The sequence below is a fragment of the Python bivittatus genome, unplaced genomic scaffold, assembly GCF_059951505.1.
Source record: "Python bivittatus isolate LINGU-HERP-01145 unplaced genomic scaffold, Pbiv_v1 ctg000330_np1212, whole genome shotgun sequence".
Lineage (NCBI taxonomy): Eukaryota > Metazoa > Chordata > Lepidosauria > Squamata > Pythonidae > Python > Python bivittatus.
In genome coordinates this window covers 59,075,761-59,096,177 of record NW_028277058.1, presented here as the reverse complement: position 1 = coordinate 59,096,177, position 20,417 = coordinate 59,075,761, and the positions used below count along the sequence as shown (strand labels likewise).

General features: G+C 40.8%; 2 protein-coding genes across 2 annotated transcripts; both read left to right on the top strand.

The window, feature by feature from the left end:
* Positions 1-480: 480 nt before the first annotated feature.
* LOC103048430 (TRPM8 channel-associated factor 2) lies at positions 481-5,118 on the top strand. Its single transcript, XM_088141420.1, has one exon. The coding sequence runs from the start codon at positions 513-515 to the stop codon at positions 1,065-1,067; it is 555 nt and encodes a 184-aa protein (XP_087997546.1). The 5' UTR covers positions 481-512; the 3' UTR covers positions 1,068-5,118.
* Positions 5,119-6,228: 1,110 nt separating this feature from the next.
* TCAF2 (TRPM8 channel associated factor 2) lies at positions 6,229-18,557 on the top strand. The gene is made up of 8 exons (XM_088141419.1): positions 6,229-6,363; positions 8,363-8,993; positions 10,295-11,310; positions 11,703-11,797; positions 13,680-13,893; positions 14,172-14,411; positions 16,238-16,575; positions 17,361-18,557. The coding sequence occupies exons 2-8, from the start codon at positions 8,377-8,379 to the stop codon at positions 17,610-17,612; spliced, it is 2,772 nt and encodes a 923-aa protein (XP_087997545.1). The 5' UTR covers positions 6,229-6,363; positions 8,363-8,376; the 3' UTR covers positions 17,613-18,557.
* The last annotated feature ends 1,860 nt before the right edge of the window (positions 18,558-20,417 follow it).

The following is a 20,417-nucleotide window of genomic DNA, read 5'->3' as shown; positions in this document are numbered from 1 at the left end:
CTCTTGCCCCTTGCCTTGGCCAAAGCCCCTGAAACACACCTTTGAGTTGTGAGACATGTGACATTTGAGCGAACTTCTGTGAAAGAACCTTTAAAAGATACTTAAAAGGAGGAAAGCCTGGCAGGCAGTGTGTTCTTTGTATTTTGCTGCTCAGTTCCCTGGAGTTACGAGGAGTCTACTCTCTCACCCAAAGCAATGGACTGAAGGGGAATGGGAACAAAAGCTGCATAGAAAAAAGGACAATATTAATTAGAATAGGATCAAAGCATGGAAAGGGGCCATGGAGTTTCCTCAGTGCAGGAACCCATGGTCAGCAAAGGAGGGCTCCTATTTTGGTAAAGTTTCTTAATGGGATTTATTTGATTAATGAATGTATCTTGTAGGTGCAGCCAATCAAAGTAAATATGAAAACTTGTTTTTTGTCTTCCAGATTCATCACTAGGCAAGCTTTTACTATGAATGTGAAACATGCTTACGATTCTCTAGGGTGAGGCATTCAGTCCATCGATGTCATGGAAAATTTAAATGCTCGTCAGCTTTTGCTCACAGGAGACAGAGCCTTCCCGGTGCTTGTGGGTTCAAATGGGCAAGTTCTCATTGCTGCAACCCAGTATGGGAAAGGTCAAATGGTGGTTGCTGTGCATGAAGCAATGTTACAGCTTCCCCAATTCCTGCCATTCATAAAAAATGCTCTGGACTGGCTCAAGCCTTCCCCAACGGCACTCATTGGGGTCCACAGAAGCCTGGATGCCCTCTCCAAATTGCTCCTTGAGGGTGGCGTTAAAGTTTATCCGGATGCAACGCTTGGGGACTCCCCAGGGGTGTTTTGTGGAGATGCCTACGATGATGTGCAGGCTGATGACCTTGTGCAGTTCGTAAAGAGAGGCGGGGGTCTGCTCATTGGTGGCCAGGCCTGGCACTGGTCATATCAACATGGGAAGGAGGCGGTCCTGGTTCGATTTCCTGGAAATCAGGTGACCAGCGTGGCTGGAGTGTACTTCACTGCCAACGTGGGAGAAAACGGGGTCTTTTCAACATCACCCAAAATGTTGCTACCTGCTCTATAAGCAGATCAGGTGTAGGGCAGGTAAAAATGCTGGCTCAAAGCTCCAAGTAGCTGAAAACAACAGCCGGCAATAGCTTTTAGTGAAACTGCTCTCTCCTGAGAGGCCAAAGAGGCTGTGACCGCTTTCTAACAATTCTTTAGGGAGTTTAGTGACTGGTCTGTAACAGCAGGTTCAGTGACAGAGGCATCGGAACAATTTTATCTACCAATTCTGCTGCAACGAAAGAAATATGATATTAGATGGTTTCCCTTTTGCTGCTAAGGATAAAGGCTGCTTGAACACGGGGACTACCTTAGCATCCTCTTATACTATTCAGTCTCTGAGATGCATGCTCAGATTTCAGATACTGGAAGGCAACATCCATGAAGAATCTCTTGGAGATTCATGAAATTAGATCCCTGTGGCGGTCGTTTCGGGAAGATCATCATCAAATGTGGATTACATGCTTTGCACACACATACAAGGGGCTGAGGTAGCTTTGGACAAGTGCACTCTCAAACTCTTTGGCAAAGGAACCCAGTTTTGGTATAAATTTGAATCCCAGGTTATGAATGCCAACCTTTGAAAAATATAAATCTATGCAATAACAGAATAACAGAGGAACTTAGTTATTCTAGTTCAGTTTATTATTGATTAGCCATTAGGCCACATCAGGATACAGAATATAAAACATAAAATGTAAGACATTAATAAGACCATATATTAAACATAGGATAAGAGGAACAAATTAAAATTAAAAAAGAAAGAAAAAAGATGCAAATCATATTTCTGTATAACCCCTACAATTAACTCCGATCAGATCCACATATGCAGATCTCAGCTGTACTGTTTTGTTCAAATAAAGGACCGTATTATATGTAATTTTTGAATTCTGACCCCACATGAAATATGTTGTTTTAATATAAGAATCCGAACAGGTCATTCATCTAATGTGTGGTCCAAGATACTGATCCCTCTCCTTTTTATACAGTTGACATTCACATAATATATGTGTTATGTCTTCTATCTCTGGAGCTCTGCAAATGTAAGTGTGTTCATTATAAAGGACTTGGTTAAATCTTCCATATTTGACCATCGTGTCCAACTGCTCAAATCTTGCTCAAGTAAATACCGCCCTAAGATATTTGGGTATTTCTGTGTTAACATACTTGGCAATTTGGAAGGTACATTTGTAATGGCTCATCCATTTCTGGGTGCCAGCCTTACTAAGGGTGCCTATATCTTTCTGGGCTTCTATATCCACCAGTCTTTGTACACCAATCATTTTAGCTTGTTCTCCAGAAACAATTGGACATGAGACAGGGAGACCACAGCTCCTAATGTAATTTGTCAATTGTACTATCCAAGAAGTCTGTAGTTGAGATTTTGTCTGTTCTAACAGACACAGTTTTGGGAGTCTGTCAGTTTCCATAGCATTGATTTTGCACCAATAATTATAAGCCCTTAGACAAAGAACAAATTGTATGGATTCCCAATTCAGCTCTAATTGCAGCAGCTGAAGTTCTTTTATCCACACCCAAGATACTTCTCAGATACTGTGATTGTTCTAATGGAGATATGTGTTTTAAGCCCCAAACTTCAGCGCTATGTAAGAGCATAGGGGTAACCTTGGCCTTGTATACTTTGATAATTGGGGCTAAGGAGCCTGGATAGCTATGATTTATTAATTTGAGCAGTAAGTTCATACATGCCCTTGCTCTAAGTGAGCTCCTTTGATGATGAGGGAGCCAAGATCCAGTCTCAGAGAAGACTACCCTTAGATAGTATTAACTATCTAGACTACCCCTAGTATTAACTTGCTCTATTGTCTCGCCATCTAATAGCCATCTACGGTTATGATGTCGTTTTCCAAAGACCATAATTTTTGACTTTGATTGATTAATGATTAGAGAATTATTTTGACAGTAGGAGCCAAGTCTTAACAACCTATGCAACCCAACTTGCGAATATGGTAGTAAAATCATATTGTCAGCGTATAGCAAGGTGTTACGTGTTTAACACCTTGGGCATATGTACTTCAGGATCCTGGTAAGTTGTTAATGTATAGGCTAAATAACAATGGTGCAAGTAGGCACCCTTGTCTTACCCCTTTCTAAGTATCCTGGTCGTGGCTCTATTAATCCCAAACTGCTCTCTCAAACTAGTGCTTGTATAAAGGGCTTTGATCAACGCCAGCAGTCTGGGTTCCATTTTGAGGACAATTTCCTCCATAATATTTCTCTATTTATTGTGTCAAATGCCGTACTAAGATCTATAAAGGCAGCAAACAGTTGTTACTGATATATTTTGTAACTAGATGGTTCAAGACAAAGCAGTTATCAGTAGTGGATCAACTCTGTCTAAAGCTGGCTTGTTTTTCTGTGAGAATACACTTTTCATCTACCCAACTCTCGACTCGACTCAGAAGGAATCTAGAATATATTTTAGCCACAATATCTATTAGGCTAATGGGCCTGTAATTGCTAGGGTCCTTTTTATTCCCTTTTTTGTATATAGGAACTACTGCTGCCATCTTCCACCCAGCTGGGATATGGCAGGTATTATTTTTATGTGTAAATAAACCCGCCAATAGAAGGCCCCACCAGTCAGGATATTTTCTGAATAGCTCTTCAAGCCTTTTACCATAGATTTGATCTCGTTTTCTAATACTGGTGGCCAAAGAGGTGAGGCTTCAGTAAGTGATAAATCACTACTTAGAAACTGTTTCTCAACAGGTCATGATAGCAGTTTTCCCATTCCTCGGCAGAGATTGGTATATCGAATGCAAATCTCCATTCTTTCAGGATTCTGGCTACAGAATGGCAGACTATAGCTGAATTATGACTTTTTGCTGACAGCTCAAGTCCTGGCCAAATTGAGGCAGCATAGTTTTTTTGTCTTGATTTAATGAGTTTCTTATATTTGCTTCTTAGAGACAGCATCGTAGCTTGTATATGTCCAGAGAGATGCTGTTGTGCAAGTCTCATAGCTGCCTTTGATTTCTTTTTCATCAAGCGGCATTCATTGTCAAACCAAGGAGATCTACCTATAGGAAAACTTTTGGGGGAGGATTTAGTTATTAGGTGTTTCTTCAACTTACGGCACAAATTGGTGAATGCATTGGAGACTGACTGCCAGTCAGCCATGGGTGACTGGATTATTAAGGCCCAGCTGATAGCATTTTCTGATTTGAGGCTATTCAATATTGCCTTGAATCTACTTAGATTCTATTGGTATCTACTTTGGACCATATTAACCTTTTTTTTTGACTCACCTCTGAGTTAATAGTAACCCACCTGTCGGCCACGTTATACGATCTTAAATCTGAATGAGCTGGGATTTTCACACTCACTGGCTGATGGTCGCTTTCTCCTCTTGGATAGAGAAGAGGTCAGCTTTACCTCTTGATACACAAATAAGATCTAACCCACTGCTTGCCTGGGCTGAATGAAAGGTGTATGGATATACATAATTATTATCCTTACCTCCCAAAATCTGAAGATTACATTTAAAAATCAATCATACCAAGTGTAAACCAGCAGTATTACTTTTGTCGTCTCTTGAAAACCACTGTGCATGATTATCAAAAAATTCATTTGGAAGTCCACTGTATTGAGCAAAATCATGAAGCGATTGGCCTAGTTTGGCATTAAAATCACCAAGCAATATGATTATGGCTTAAGTATGCAAAGTAATTATTTCTTCCAACATTATTTCTAAACAGTAATCAAAGTTATAGTAAGATGTGCTTGGGGGAATATAAACATTTACCAGTATGAGCTCAAAATCTTTATATCTGAATTTCACAGCCAGTATATGAGGGGGTTTATCCCCATTATGTAATTTCTCACCCTGCCATTGCAATTCTTCCTTAATAAGAATGCATGAGCTTCCAGAGGCTCGCCCTTATTTGGGCAGGAGTTATTCTAATTAAGTTTCAGGGAATCAGAAAGATTGTTTGGTATAGAACAGGTTTTGTAGCTCTAGGTATATTTCCATGTAATTGTTGACCTCTTACATATTCTTCTTGACTGCTTTGGCTGTTCCTTCACTTCCTGCTTTTGATGTAGTCTGACTGCTTATTAAAGACACTGTGTTTTCTTCTGATCCTCCAAACATAACATTGGTGACAAGGATGGGCTTGAAGAGAGACTGGTAAACCATAAAGGATACTAACAAGAGAAAGGAGACTCGGCAATACTGTGAGTGATATCTGGAGATATGGTTGGGCATGCTGGAAAAGTGGAAGCTGTTGATAGTGCTGTGGAATAGCAAATATACAGACAATGAAATCACTGAACAGAAGTTCAAGAAGTACTCTGTCCAACGGAAGGAAAACATACAGTTGAACATGCAGCCCAACAGTTTCAAAGAAACATTCTTCAGAGAACTTCAAACAGACAATGGAAGGGGTAGAGGAGTGGGTCACCCAAGCTTCTTGTTATAATAGCAGGGGAAAAAAAACTATTTCAGAAGATGAATGAATTGGAAATTAATTGGTTTCTTGCTGGCTGTCTAAATTACAAATGTCAGCAGAACACTAGGATTTAGGACACTGACCAGTTTGTGGTCAGTGGATTATGCAGAGAGAAGCAACAAATAAGCGAGATAATTTAAGACAGCATTACTTAAAGAACATTAAAATCAGAGTAGCAATGGAAACTCTGCTAAGAACAAAGTCAAATGATCATCAACCCAAGTTCAAAGATGGATCAAGACTTAGGAAAGTACAAAAGTGGGTGTATCAGATCTGGGCTGCAAGAACCTAAGAGGACCAAGGACAATGACAAAGAGTAGGAGTTTTCTGAGTCCCTCTGCTGCCATTTGGTGACTGTCTGCACATTTGCAGGCTGGGTGTAGTAGTCCTAACCAAATCCTAGTAAGATGAACTTTGCAGTGCGTTTAAGTTCCAGAGGGAGCAACAGGACCTATAGGAATGCAAGGAAAAATTCAGGGATGCACTCCTAAAAGCATCCCTAAATTTGGGACTTGCTAGACTCTTTATTAACAATTATATTTTTTTCCCCCTCTCTCCTATAACCTTTATACATCTAACCACTCTGTGTAAATAAAAACAATCACATTTATAACCCTTGGTTTTTGGAAACCTTCCTCTTTTGGACTTCTGCGGAAACCTGAATGTTTGGTTCCTCCTTTGGACTTCTGTGGAATAGTGCCATATACTGAAAGGAGCAACGTGTCATTTACCACAATCTTCATTCCAACAGTATATAAAGGATGTTCATAGGAGTGCTTAGCTCACTTTTCAGATACGCCTTTGAGGACTCACGTCTAATTTGCAAGAGCTTCTGAAAAGGTAAGCCAAATCATTTATGTTTAACTGGAAATTTACTGACTTGAACCATATAGACCATATCCTTTGGTATAAGAAATTATAATTATAGAGAAGAAGTGAGAACTTTGCTAAGCATTGCCTATGCTAACTGTGCACAGCTCTCCAGAATTTCAGAGGAGGGGCTTTTGGAGCCCCCATTTAGAAATGTCAGGGACTGAATCCATTTGAATATCTAGTTCAGCCCTATTTGGGCCAAATGTTATTAGTAGGTCAGTTAATTGTAAAAGTTTTACTTTATGCTTCATTGAACCTACCGAAGATTAAATATAGTTTGGATTTTGTGTGGACTCTAAATGTAGCAGAGTCTGAATAGAACTCAGACTTTAAATATGCCCATTTTTCTAATGCAATTCCACCATCTTGAGACATTCCTCATGAACTTTACATTTGATGCTGAGTTGCTATTTAAGACATGTAAACTCAGCGAGAGTCAGCTAGAGAACCTGGAAAACAAACCAGATTTCAACCTTTCTAGGAGTGATTTTAAATGACAATACAGTTGTCTCTGAATGCTATAAAGAGTCCCATTTTGAGGTGTGACTTGGAAAGTCCATGCAAGGGAAACATCAGATTCAGTCAAACAGCTGACATTTCTTATGAAAAATATGGTATCCTGTGTATTGTTATTTGCCCACCCTCGCACCCCCTGGCCAGGAAATGTCTATACAGTTTGATCTGCAGCTCAGTTTTAATGGACAGCTTGCTGATTGTTGCGGGGGGTGGGGGGCGGCTGTTGGCTGTCCAGGGCTAGCTGGGGAATCCTGGGAGTTGAAGTCCACATATCTTAAAGTTGCCAAGGTTGAGGAACACAGGCCTAGAGGACAGATCAGCAATCCCTGCTCAGGAGCAAAGTTCTTACTCTCAAGCAATCTCTTACGGGCTGCAACACTAAGAAAAGCTATATACTAGAGTTAAGGTTCTGATAGATCTTCCTTGCCTAAAGCAAGTTATAGATCACACCATGTTGGACTTTCATGGAGCGTTGTCCCAACATGGCATTCACGAGTGTGACATTCACAGCTGGCACTGGTGCCCTGGAATCTCACAGCCTGGCTCTCTGAGGCACCAGGCTACTCCTCAGTAGGCCATCCTATTTATTTATTTATATATTTATGTATTTATGTATTTATATTTATATTTTTATTTATATTTCAAGTTTGTCACTGCCCATCTCACTGCAGAGTGACTCTGAGTGGTGCTGATTTTTCTTATTTTCTGCCCTCCAGATATCTATAGGAAGATGGTAGTGTTCCCATGGGATCTAGATTCAAGACTGTGGTATTCCAGCATAAGATTCTTCTTTTCTGCTGGTGCTAGGGCCTGGCATGTATTTTTTTTAAGAGGAACAGCAATTCCTCTCTTAACCACCTTTCCTCTTCTTCCTCTATCATTCCGACCAATGCAGAATAGAAAGGAACAGTAACTTCTCTTCATTTTGTCACAATACTTCATTTGATGCAGTCTTCTCCAAACCTCTACCCCAGTGTTGTCCAAACTTGGGCACATTAAGATGAGTGGTCTTCAACTCCCAGAATTCCCCAGCCAGGCATGCTGTACCCGATCCACCATTACTTCTCAAAGACCACTAGAAGGGGCTCGGAAAACATCCATAATCTCCTTTAAGACTTTGGGATGTAATTGGTCTGCATCTCAAAAACTAAATTGATTCATGGTAGCCAGGTGCTTCTTAAGAATCCCTATTTACTCCATCCTTTTGTCTGTTCTGCTTAGATCCATCTGAACACAGTCCTCCCTTGGAAACTGAACCTAGCCAATATTATAGAAAACACTAAAGCTTCACAATAATACGCAGTATTATAGTGAGAACAAATCATACCCCATCGCCTGACACCAGATAGATATCTGACTGATTTTATGAACATTTGCATGTATTGATGTCTCTTGCAGGACTTCATGCAACATAAAATATACAGACAGAAATTTATACTTTCTTTTCCAGATCCAAACTTTCTAATGGATTTCCAACACGCTTACGATTCTCTAGTGAGAGGCATTCAGTCCATCAATGTCACGGGAGATTTCAATCCTTGTCAGCTTTTGCTCACAGGAGACCGAGCCTTCCCAGTGCTTGTGGGTTCAAATGGGCAAGTTCTCATTGCTGCAACCCAGTATGGGAAAGGCCGGATGGTGGTCGCTGCGCATGAAGCAATGTTACAGTATCCCCAATTCCTGCCATTCGTAAAAAATGCTCTGGACTGGCTCAAGCCTTCCCCAACGGCACTCATTGGGGTCCACAGAAGCCTGGATGCCCTCTCCAAGTTGCTCCTTGAGGGTGGCGTTAAAATTTATCCGGATGCAACGCTTGGGGACTCCCCAGGGGTGTTTTGCAGAGATGCCTACGATGATGTGCAGGCTGATGACCTTGTGCAGTTCGTAAAGAGAGGCGGGGGTCTGCTCATTGGTGGCCAGGCCTGGCACTGGTCATATCAACATGGGAAGGAGGCGGTCCTGGTTCGATTTCCTGGAAACCAGGTGACCAGCGTGGCTGGAGTGTACTTCACTGCCAACGTGGGAGAAAACGGGGTCTTCTCTGTCCCTGCAAAAATCCCAAGGATTCCCCTGATCACTGAGTGAGTATCATTCTTCCTTGGTTTTCCATACGATCCAGATAGCCAGAATCGTTTATGCGCTATCTTTGTCTCATTCTCATTTGCTGTAACAATTGTTTTTTTCTTTTCTCAGCTTCATTCACTTCACATTTCCAACAAGTATTCTTTTACGTCCAGACACTACTGTGGCCCTCTGTAACATAACCCTTTTGAGTTTGTTCCAAGCAGCTTCCTCATCCTCTTTCCTCACACCCCTTTTTGATTCATTTTGTTGGGAGAATACTTTTTCATACAGGACTCACATTTTCTCTTCTTCCAGTCTTTCTGCTTTCACTTTAGTTTCTTTCACATAATTCCTTTCTTTGTACGTTGATTTTTCCCCAGGATCCACTCCTGATCAAACAATGGTCTGTCCAATATTCAGCAACTCTCATCATTCCTAAATCCTTCACTAATTCTCTCACTCTCTCATCATAAGCAGTCATATTAATCATGTTTTAGGCTTGCAGTCAATCCTTTCCTAGGGGCATATCTGAATAGATTTACACTTAAACCATGCATTTGAAACAAATAGACTTTTTTGGGCAGTCACCATTCTCATTTATTCCTGGGTCTCCAAATACCTTAGAAACTACTTCTATATACTCACTTCATTCCCACCTATCTATTCATAGCACCTACAGAATATGTTTTCCTCCCAGAGTTGTACAATTTTCCCCAAAATTAATCTGTAACGCCATTCAACACCAACAACATGCATACTTTCTGCTCTGCATTTTAGCCTTTTCATTTATAATTGAATCTACAACTTCATTCCTCTGCATGTATTCTACAGTACTCCCTTCCATATGGGGTCAGACCACCTTCATTCAGATCTATCACATCCTTCCCCTTTTTCTTAGTTCCACAGACATACATATATCTATTTTTCCCTTTCATTTATTCAAGTTTTTACCATTTTCTTGTCTTACATTCCAAGCTGCAGTCTTCCAGACAACCTCCTTGGTTGTCACTGGTAAGATCTAGAGGTAGAGAACTCTATCCATTTAATTCCTTTGGTCAATTGAGGCTTTCACACAACATTTTTAATAAGATAGATAAAGTTACTAGTCTTTTCTGTACCTGTGCAAGATGCAGCATTCTCTGCTATCCCAGCTAGTTTGGGAAAAATTTGAGCAAAATGTCACAAACCACAACAAAACTCTAGATTTATCCCAAGCATGCACATTATAATAAGCAAGCTAAGCATGTCCATCATCCTGAGCATAAAATGTTTATTTCAAATAATATGAAAAACTGATGAATGCCTCTCTTTTTAATAGGCACGGATTAGACATTCAAAATGATTTGAAGACATTTTTGAATGGAGTTATCAAATTCAATATAAAGGGTGATGACCTCCAGAAGCCAATACTTCCATCTCCATTGCTAATCCATGGAACGCTGGCATTTCCAGTTGGCATAAGTGATACCTACCACTCCTTCCTGGCAGCTGCATACTATGGTAGAGGACGCATCGTAGTTGCCTCTCATGAAGGCTTCTTTAACTTGCCATCAATGAAAGCCTTCCTCCTCAATGCCATCAGTTGGCTTTCTGCTGGAAAGGAAAGGAAGGTGGGCATCGGAGACAACTTACAGGAACTTTACTCTATGTTAAATCAAGCAATGATCCGCTGTGAGCTAACCGACTTTAAGGAAGGCCTAGGCATATACTGTTGTACAGCCTACAATGCCAAAGAGATGAAAAGCATCCATGAGTTTGTCTCTGAAGGAGGAGGACTCCTGATTGGGGGTCAAGCTTGGTATTGGACTTATGAGAATCCTAACTCCAGTGCCATTGCAGAATATCCAGGAAACAAGATCTTGAATAAGTTTGGAATTGGCATTGCTGGGAAAACTATTGAAATACCTGATAACAGCTGCCCTGTAGGAGAGCCCAGCAAAGTGGCTTCCACTTATCACTTCCGGAAAGCACTCTTGCAATTCAAGGAATATATTCAGAACAAGCAGACTCTACAACCACCATATTCCTTGTGGCTCCAGAAGCTGGCACAAGACACTGCGATGTTCCTTGAGATCCCGGCTGTGAACTCCCGTCCTTTCTCTTCGGTTCATGACGATGTTCTAGAGTTGGTTCAACTTAAAGGGATTCCTGAGGTCAGTGCATACAACCCAATCCAAGCCAATTCAGACCAAGCCCTCTTCCTTCAAATAGCTTCTGTGCTCTACAATGTTCTACCAGAGTTTCAAGACTTAGTACCTCACCTGAACCCATCTTTTCTCAAGCCTTATCCTACAGCACCTCCTCAAACCATTCAAGTAAATGGCAGCAATGCAGGTAAGACATGTTCTTAGTTTCTAATCAGCGGTCATTATTTCAGGGTACTGACTTACATTCTTTTCATCAAGCAATGCACTGTTTCAAATCTGCCAACAGTAGACTATCTTAATGTGGACTACAAACATCTAGACTGAAAAAAGCTGGGATTGTTTAACTGAATAATAAAATGTAGGCTAAATCTACAAGAAGATCCATACTACCAATTTAGATATGCAATTTTGCAGTTATAGTTGAGTTAGGAGATGGGGGCATTCTTTAATTTTGATGGAAGAGAGTGTTGAATATGTCCTTGACACAACTATTAGCATCGAATCCCAAGATTCCTGGCCTTTTCAGCAATCTCATATATATGAACTTGACTTCTGACAGATTTTCAACTTTGTTTTCAGGAAATGAAGCATGGAGAAGTACTGGCATGTATGCTGCACCAGCAAAGACAGTCACCTTAATATTCCCATCCTCTGCTATTGGTGCAAAGTTGCAGGTAATATTAGTATATCTTACTATACTCCATGATTAAAGAGACAAAACATGAACCATTAAAGATTGATGAGAACAGCTTTGCAAATCAATACTGAGATTTTGTTGCAAAGAACAAGTGCAGACATAGAAAGCCAGTGCTGAATAGAAGATCTAGACTAGAGAAACCTGTGTTCAGATTTCTACTCCATCAAGAAGTTTATGCAGAACTTGCAGTTTCAGGATGTTCATTTCACTTTCAGGATGCAAGAGGCAAATATAACCATAAGTTGAGATTCCTGCAGCACCAAGACAGTCCATTCTCCTGTTTTAGGTCCATATCTCCATTAAGATGAAGGGGCAGGACAACAATAGAAGCAGGATCATCTGCTTCTCCCATCAATAACTGCAGTTTGCTATTTGGGTTTTAGCTGGTGACCAGGCTTAGACTGTATTTGACTGCGTTTAAAGGGCCGAATGTCCTGATCCAGCAGAGAAGCAGATAAATAAAAATATTATACAAAACTGACAAGGGCTGTGGGGGTTCACAGGGTGTGATACAAAACTCACAGTGCAAAACTCCTCTCGTGATTTTTCCCCTTTTATTAAGACAAAACATAAAACAAGCCACCTCTACTGGTGGTTTTCACAGCCTTCCTTTGTAACAGTTATTTATAACTAGACAAGCCAAATTTCACTCCATTCTTCCTTTGCCTGTTTAATTGACAAGATGTGTGTGTGTGTATGTATATAATAAAAATAAAAAAATAAAAATAAAAATTCCCCTCTCACCCCTATGGATGGTATGTGTCTTCCTCAATCTCACGTCCTCTACCAGAGGCCTGGGAGTTTGAGGGTTCTGCGCAGGATCTTAGCTGCTCCTAGCATTGCACTCTTCTGGACAGAGAGCTCGGATGTTGTTCCTGGGATCTGCTGGAGCCACTATGCCAGCTTAGGAGTCACGGCCCTGAGTGGTCCTACCACCACTGGGACCACTTTGGCCTTGACTTTCCACATCCTCTCTAGTTCTTCCTTCAGGCCCTGGTACTTCTCCAGAGTCTCATACTCCTTCTTCCTGATGTGGTATCACTTGGCACCACTACATCTATCACCACCGCTGTCTTCTGGTCCTTGCCTACTACCACCATGTCTGGTTGATTGGCCAGGACCTGCCTGTCTGTCTGGATCTGGAAGTCCCACAGGATCTTAGCCCTGTTATTCTCCATGACCTTCTGTGGAATCTCCCATCTGGACTTGGGGGGGTCTAGCCCATACACTTTAGGCCTCCCTCAAATTACCAAGTCTTCCACAATACAGCACTTCCCAGTTCATCTCTGGTTCATCTGTCAGCATTGATCTTTAGACAATGCTGTCTAAAACCATCTTATGTTGCCAGCCATCACCTTCTCTTGCTTTTTAAGTCTCTGCCTTGTCAGTTTAACAGCTGCTCCTCTTTTGTCCTCTGAGGAAATCTTCCTATGAGAAATTATGCTCCCCCCATATGCTCAGGCTCTTCTTCTCAGTGTTCCACCGCTGTGTTTGGGTGTCTGAGTGCCTCTGTGATGGACTCGGAGATGGAGCCTCCTGTTATCTGTCACTGAATGTTTTGGATAATTATTGGCATAGCAACTTGCAGTGTCGGTGGCTTTAATAAAGCCCTTGACTCCCACCCCCAGATCATTTAAACACTCTCTTAATGTTTTTAGTCTAAGAGTTATAACTGGAAGCCCCGAATATTGTCGTCGAGAGATAATAAAACAAAAAGTAGCCTAGTTCTAAACAAAATCAGTTTGTGAGCTTTCCACTCACCTTAGATGGTCAAAACACATTCCATCCATTTAATGTCTTCATTAACCCGTCTCTCTTTATGGTAATTCGTTGGTTTTAATAGAGGCTGTTTTTTACAGGTACAGATTGGCTGTCACACGGATAATTTAACTGAACACAACGAATGGAAACGTCCCCCAGTGATGACAAGGAGATTTGAGGTTCAGAGCAAGAAGATGGAGGTCTCCAATCTCTGGGGTGGCCTCCTGTATGTTATTGTGCCAGAGAAGTCTTCACTGGGCTACATCTCGGTCACCATAGAAGGGGCCACCAAGGCTCCTTATTTCAAGCAAGGTAACACAACTCCCTCCTCAATTTATGAAGTTCAAAACTTCTCTTTTTTGCTGGTTTGCTCAGAATTCATCGGGGGCACTGCTTTTGGGTGGCAGTCCCAGTCCTCTGAATCAGTCTTCCATAGAAATCAGATTGGCCCCTTCTTGATGGCATTCAAGAGAATGCTTGAAACCATTTCTATTGAGACATTAGAGTTAGCAAATTGTCAGGTGTCTAACTTCATGAATAGGAAACAATTTTCTCTCCCCCCCCCCACCTTTGGTTTAATCTTTCCTTAGGTGAAACCAGCATCCAGGACTGGCATGAGAACATCTGCCACTACCCTGCTCCCTGGGCGGAACTTGAAACCGAGAATATCATCTTAACACTGCCCTCAGATGCTGTGCGTAGTCATGACAAGATTGAGTTCCTTCTCAAGACCTGGGACCAGATGATGAGGGCCATTGCCAAGTTAGCCTCCATCCCTTCTCTTTTCCCCAGACCAGAGAGAATCGTGACAGATGTCCAGATATCGACAGGCAAGTATATACTAATACAGACCCCACCTGTGTAGAGGAAAACCATAAAACACTTTTAGTGTCCTTTCTTGTTTTGTACAGCCTAGCCATGTTTTAACAGAGCTATTATACTAAGAGACATATTTAGATTCCACACTTCTTACATTTGAACTATTTTATCATCAAGCCTTTTTCAAAGAAATCAGGAGGGAATTGTGGTTTCATAAGCTTATCAGCCTCCAGGTCCCTCACCAACCTATGATTCACAGGCTTTCTCAGCACACAGAAATGCCCCCAAATGTTAGCATCCATTATGCAGGACTGATTTGGGGAAGCCTTTTTCCCCATAGCTGAAACAATATCGTCCAGTTCAAGTCCAGCCAAGTCTTGTTGACCTTTCAAACGTAATTCAGTTGAGGACATGGAACACAAAAGATTTCATCTCAACAAAGATATCCCCAACGGTGCATTAAGATTTTTAGTGGGTTGTCTCCATCAGTAGTTGTAGCGGGGAGGAAAGGTCACCTCAGCAGCCCCTATTCTGTGGGCTCCTTGCAGGGGTTGGTCCTCTCTCTCCTAGTTTTTAACTTCTACATGAAGCTGCCTGGGAGAGGCCATCTGACAGTTTGCGATGACGTATCATCAGTGTGTGATGAAGCAAAGGGAGCTGAAGCCAGGAGGCACCACTTTTGGGTGGCATTCCCAGTCCTCTGAATCAGTCTATATCTTCCACTCTATGGAAGAGATCAGATTGGCCCCTTCTTGGTGGCATTCAAGAGAATGCTTGAAACCATTTCTATTGCGGGGAACCTTTTAACTAGTTATGGAGTTTTAGCCTTCTTTTATCATTCTTTTCTTCCACAGACTTTTCTTACTCTAACTTTTATCTTGGTTCACTTGGGCTTTATGTTTTTATTTTAACTTGTTTCCTGTATTTTAAGACTTACCATGAATGCTTTAATGCTTCCTTATCTTGTAAGCCACCAAGCGTTGCTTGGATCATGGCAGGATAGAAATGGAATAAACAAGCAAACAAACAAATAAATGTATTGTCGAAGGCTTTCACGGCCGGCATACGATGGCTGATGTGGGTCTTCCAGAACACGGCCACACAGCCCAGAAGACCCACACCAGCCAAACAAATAAATGTTTATTTCAAAGATTGCTAGCAAGGATTCTCCTATTGCAGCACAACAACACCCATTCCTTCTTAAGGGACAGTCTATGGGCTATGAATCTTCTCCTGTGGTGTGAAAACTTGTCCTATTCAAGGCTGGCCTTAGTAAAATCTTGTCTGCCTGCCTCACCTTTGGAGGATTGGACCATTAATACCTTGTCTAAATAAGAGCTATCAGTGAATTGTTGAGGGTATTAGCTTTATTGTGTTATATATGAGATATTTTATGTACGTAAGAGAACTGTTTTCAACTCTCCAAAAAGAAAAATAAGCTATGAATTTATTAAATAAATTGCACACAAATTTATACTATATGTTCCATCCAAAATATTTGATTACTATCGGCCTTTGGTGGGCATCCACCACCCTAGGAGTGATTTGTCAAGTGGGAGCAGCTGGAAAGAAATGGTGGGTGAGACAGTGAGGGCACAGCCACTTATTTTTTTTCCTTCTGTTTCTAGCACCCCTTCTCTTTGCTAAGCAGAAAACTGCAGGGAAGGGATAGGTAGCCATTTCCAGAAGCATGAAGTGATTTTTGCAGAGGATTTTTGAAATCAGACCAATGGCCACATTATGTAATTCTGGTACTGGAGCCTGCCCACCCAATTTCTACGCTTTCATCTACAGTGAGAGATCTATCTAACCGTATCTACCCCAACTCTTTCTCTAGGTTGGATGCACTCTGGCTACCCAATCATGAGTAACGTGGGAGCATTGCCTGACATCATAGACGTGCAAGCTTTCTATGCCAAAGGCACCTGGGGCCCAATTCATGAATTGGGTCACAACCAGCAGAAAAGTGGGTGGAACTTCCCACCCCATACCACGGAAGCCACCTGCAACCTCTGGTCTGTTTACGTCAATGAGACTGTGCTGAGCATCTCCAGAGAAATAGCCCATCCAGATCTTCTGCCGAAAGCAAGAAAGGAGAGGATTGAGAACTACATTAAAAATGGAGCTAACCTGGAGGACTTTAAAGTATTCACTGCTTTGGAACCATATCTGCAGGTAAGAGTAATATGTTAATGTGACATCACTGGCACCAAAAATTGGTCCATTGTACATGGGATGAGCAGAGAGGGGGAGGAACTTCCTATGAAAAACAAGAACTTCCATAAGTTGAGCTCAAATCCTAGAGGCTAGGTGAACATATCTATGTAGTTTTCTTGGGATCAAGACTGAATTAGCTTCCTATTGTCTTCTTCCAGGATGTTTTCTTGAATTCCCAATCTACTAACCAAACCCTGACTAATCAAACCAGACCCTTAGGTTAGGTTTAGAAATATAGTTGCCAAACCAAAGAAGCAAGAATCTTACAGGCTTCAGAAAGACATCTTGAATGTTAGACTGGGGTAAAAACATAATTATGAAAACTGTAAGAGTACAGTATATTCCCAGCCAAAGATGAGTTATTAAGGTAGAGTCTCTTTGAAACACTTCCTTGCCATGACTCTCACCTCACCTCCAAGAGCTGTGTTGCCTCTTGTTATCTAAACTACACTCCTCCTCTACTTCCTTCCCACAGTCTCTCATGAGGAATGAATAAAACCGATGTCCACTCATAATGTCATGAGAGAAGTAATTCTAACCAGAGATAATCTGATCAGCTGAAGAATAGGTGGATATAAGGATAGGCCAGTAAATTAGCTGAATTTGTATAAAATACGTATTTGTGGTTTGTCCATACTTGTTTTTATATTTCTAGCCTGTGACCTAAATAATACAATGAGTGGTATATCATTTACAAGTTCAGAATTATCGAGTAAAGTGATGGAATCCTTATTTTTCTTCAGCTGCAGGAAGCCTTTGGGTGGGAGCCTTACATCCACATTTTAGCCAAATATCAAACCATGAGCAATATCCCAGACGACAACAAATCCAAGATGAACCTGTGGGCTGAAACCTTCTCTCAGGAAGTGAACAGAAATCTGGGCCCTTTCTTCAAAACCTGGGGGTGGCCCATAGAGGACAAGATCTCTGAGAAGCTGGCCAGATCCTTCCCTGCCTGGGCTGAGGATCCAATGGTGAAGTATCAGTCTTCCTGAAGGACCAGAGCCAAGATCAGCCCCACCAGAGAGGCACTGGGAATGGGGGAACAGCTTGCTCCAAACTGAAATAACTAAAATAAATGACCAATCAGCTGCAACATAAAATCCTAATCCATTGCTTCCCGTGGAAGATTTGAGCTCTATTATTTCACTACTGCTTTTTAAAAAGAAATATCTGTCTCTGCATTGCAGATCTTGCAGAGGTTGGGGGGTTTCGTCCTTGAGAAAGCTTTTAAGCCTCTCATATCCCTAGAGGGTGGAGGTGACAAAAAGTGCATTTAGATATTGTGATGCAAGCTTTGCCCCTTACGTATAGCATGCAACGTCATAACACAAGTATGAGTGAAGCTTGTATCATTAACTTGTGACTTATTTCATCATTGCGGAACCATCATGGTTAGAGGTGTGAATGCCTAGAAAGCTGAAAAAAGCCACTTCATTTTAAACATTGATCAAGTATACCAAAGTTGATTGTCCTGAACTTCTAAACTATTTGGCAGCAATGTAAGACCACAAGCAAATAGAAATTCACATTTTCATTATAGTAGTTAATGTAGCTGGTCCATTCCAGCTTCAGGAATTGGCATTTCTGTACTTGTCATGAAGAACTCTATTTTTGAGAATGTTTCACTTATGAAATTATGATTTTAGGCTCTGAGGCGGGTCTTGGTGATGTCGCTTTTTATTTTCAGAATTTATCTCCCTTGATGGGGCTGGATGGTTTGTACTCTCCCATTTCTCAGCTTTTTTCTGTATTCATTGGATTCTGTATTCTGAAATTCTGCTGTGGGTCCCCCCGCCCAGTTTCTGCTGTTGCTCTGTGATTATATATAGTACAAAATAGATTCAAAACAATTTTTCTTTGTTGCTTTCCATACTAAATCTGCATTATTATTTAATAAAAATGACTGTGAATTATATAAGTGGCTCTCTTTGTGATACTATCAAGATGCTTGTATAAAAACAATAGTAGTTCTGTAATGTCTCAGAAGATAAGAGCATCTGGATAACTTTGTCTAAGTTGTTTCTTCCTTGGTGGCTGAATTAAAAATGTCAGTAGGACTTTAAGACCCAGACCAGTTTGTGAATTCTACTGAGAGCAAACAAACAAGACAGATAACTTAGGACAATGTTACTTAAGCAGTCAAATCAGAGCAGTAATGGAAATAAACAAGACAGATAACTTAGGACAACATTACTTGAGGAGCATTAAAATCAGAGCAGTAATGGAAATAAACAAGACAGATAACTTAGGACAACATTACTTGAGGAGCATTAAAATCAGAGCAGTAATGGAAATAAACAAGACAGATAACTTAGGACATTATTTAAGGATCAGTAAAATGAGAGTAGTAATGGTGCTAAGGACAAAGTCAATTTTTTACCAGTCTGAGTTAAAAGATGGAACAAGACTTCAGAAAATACAAAAGTACATAGGTATAGCGTAGTTGGGCTGCAAAAGCCCAAGAGGACCGATGACATTAACCAAGAGTAGGAGTCTTCTGAGTTCCTTTGCTGCCATTCAGCGACTGCACATTTGCAGGCCGGGTGTGGTAGTCCTAACCAAATCCTAGTATTAAGATGAACTTTGCAATGTGTTTAAGTTCCAGAGGGATCAACAGGCTCTATAGTAATGCAAGAAAGAGTTCAGAGATGCACTCCTAAATGCATTTATTAGAAACTTCCTAGTCTCTTTGAATTCAGTCACAGAATCCACTTCACTGAATGCAAATTGATGGCCATTTGTCAGGGATGTTTTGGTTTAGTTTCCTGCACTGATGGCCTCAGTGACCCCTTCCCACTCTAGGATGTTGAAGATCAGCCAATAGGCTGTAAATATTTATGTAACACTGTGTGTAAATAGGTTGTTGGATATTTATATTTATTTATCAGATATTTATGTGACATGTACATATTGAAGATCAGCAAATAGGTTTCTGGTAAGCCAGCTGGAATGTTTTTAGGAAAAAGAAACTATATAATTTGCTATCTCAACTTTCTTTTCCTGCTTTCCTGTATCCTTGGTCTATCTAAGCACTCTGTATAAATGAAAAGCCACACATTTTATACGCCAGTTCTTTGAAAATCTGAATTCTTGTTTCTGCCTTGGGAATTCTTGGCTCGTCCTTTGCACTTTGAAACACTCCTGTGGATTTGTGTCATTTGACAAAAGGAGTAATGTGTCATCCACCCACAATTTTCATTCCAATAATATATAAAGGATGTTCATGGCAGTGCTTAGCCCCACTTTACAGGCAGACACTTTGAGGACTCACATCTAATTTGCAAGAGTTTCTGAAAAGGTAAGCAAATCATTCATGTTTAACTGGAAATTTACTGACTTAGACCAGATAGATTAAATCCTTTGGTACAAGAAAATGATAAGTATAAAGAAAAAGTGAGAACTTTACTAAGCATTGTCTATGCTAACTGGACATGGCTCTCCAGAATTTTGGAGGGGCTTTCAAAGACCTCATTTAGAAATACCAGGGATTAAATGCATGGGAATATCTAGTTCAGCTCAACTTGGGGCAATTATTGTATTATTAGGTCAGGTAGTTGCAAAAGTTTTACTTGATGCTTCATTGAACATACTGAAGACTAAATTAGGTTTTGGGTTTTGTCTGGACTGTAATATAGCAGATACACAACTCTGGTTCCAGATATTGCAGTTCCATTAACTGGAGACATTCCTCATGAACTTTAAATCTTAGGCTGATTTGCTCTTTCAGAAATGCAAACTCCGAGAGCTAGCTAGAAACAACTTGGAAAACAACCAGATTCCAATCTTTTTAGGGAGTA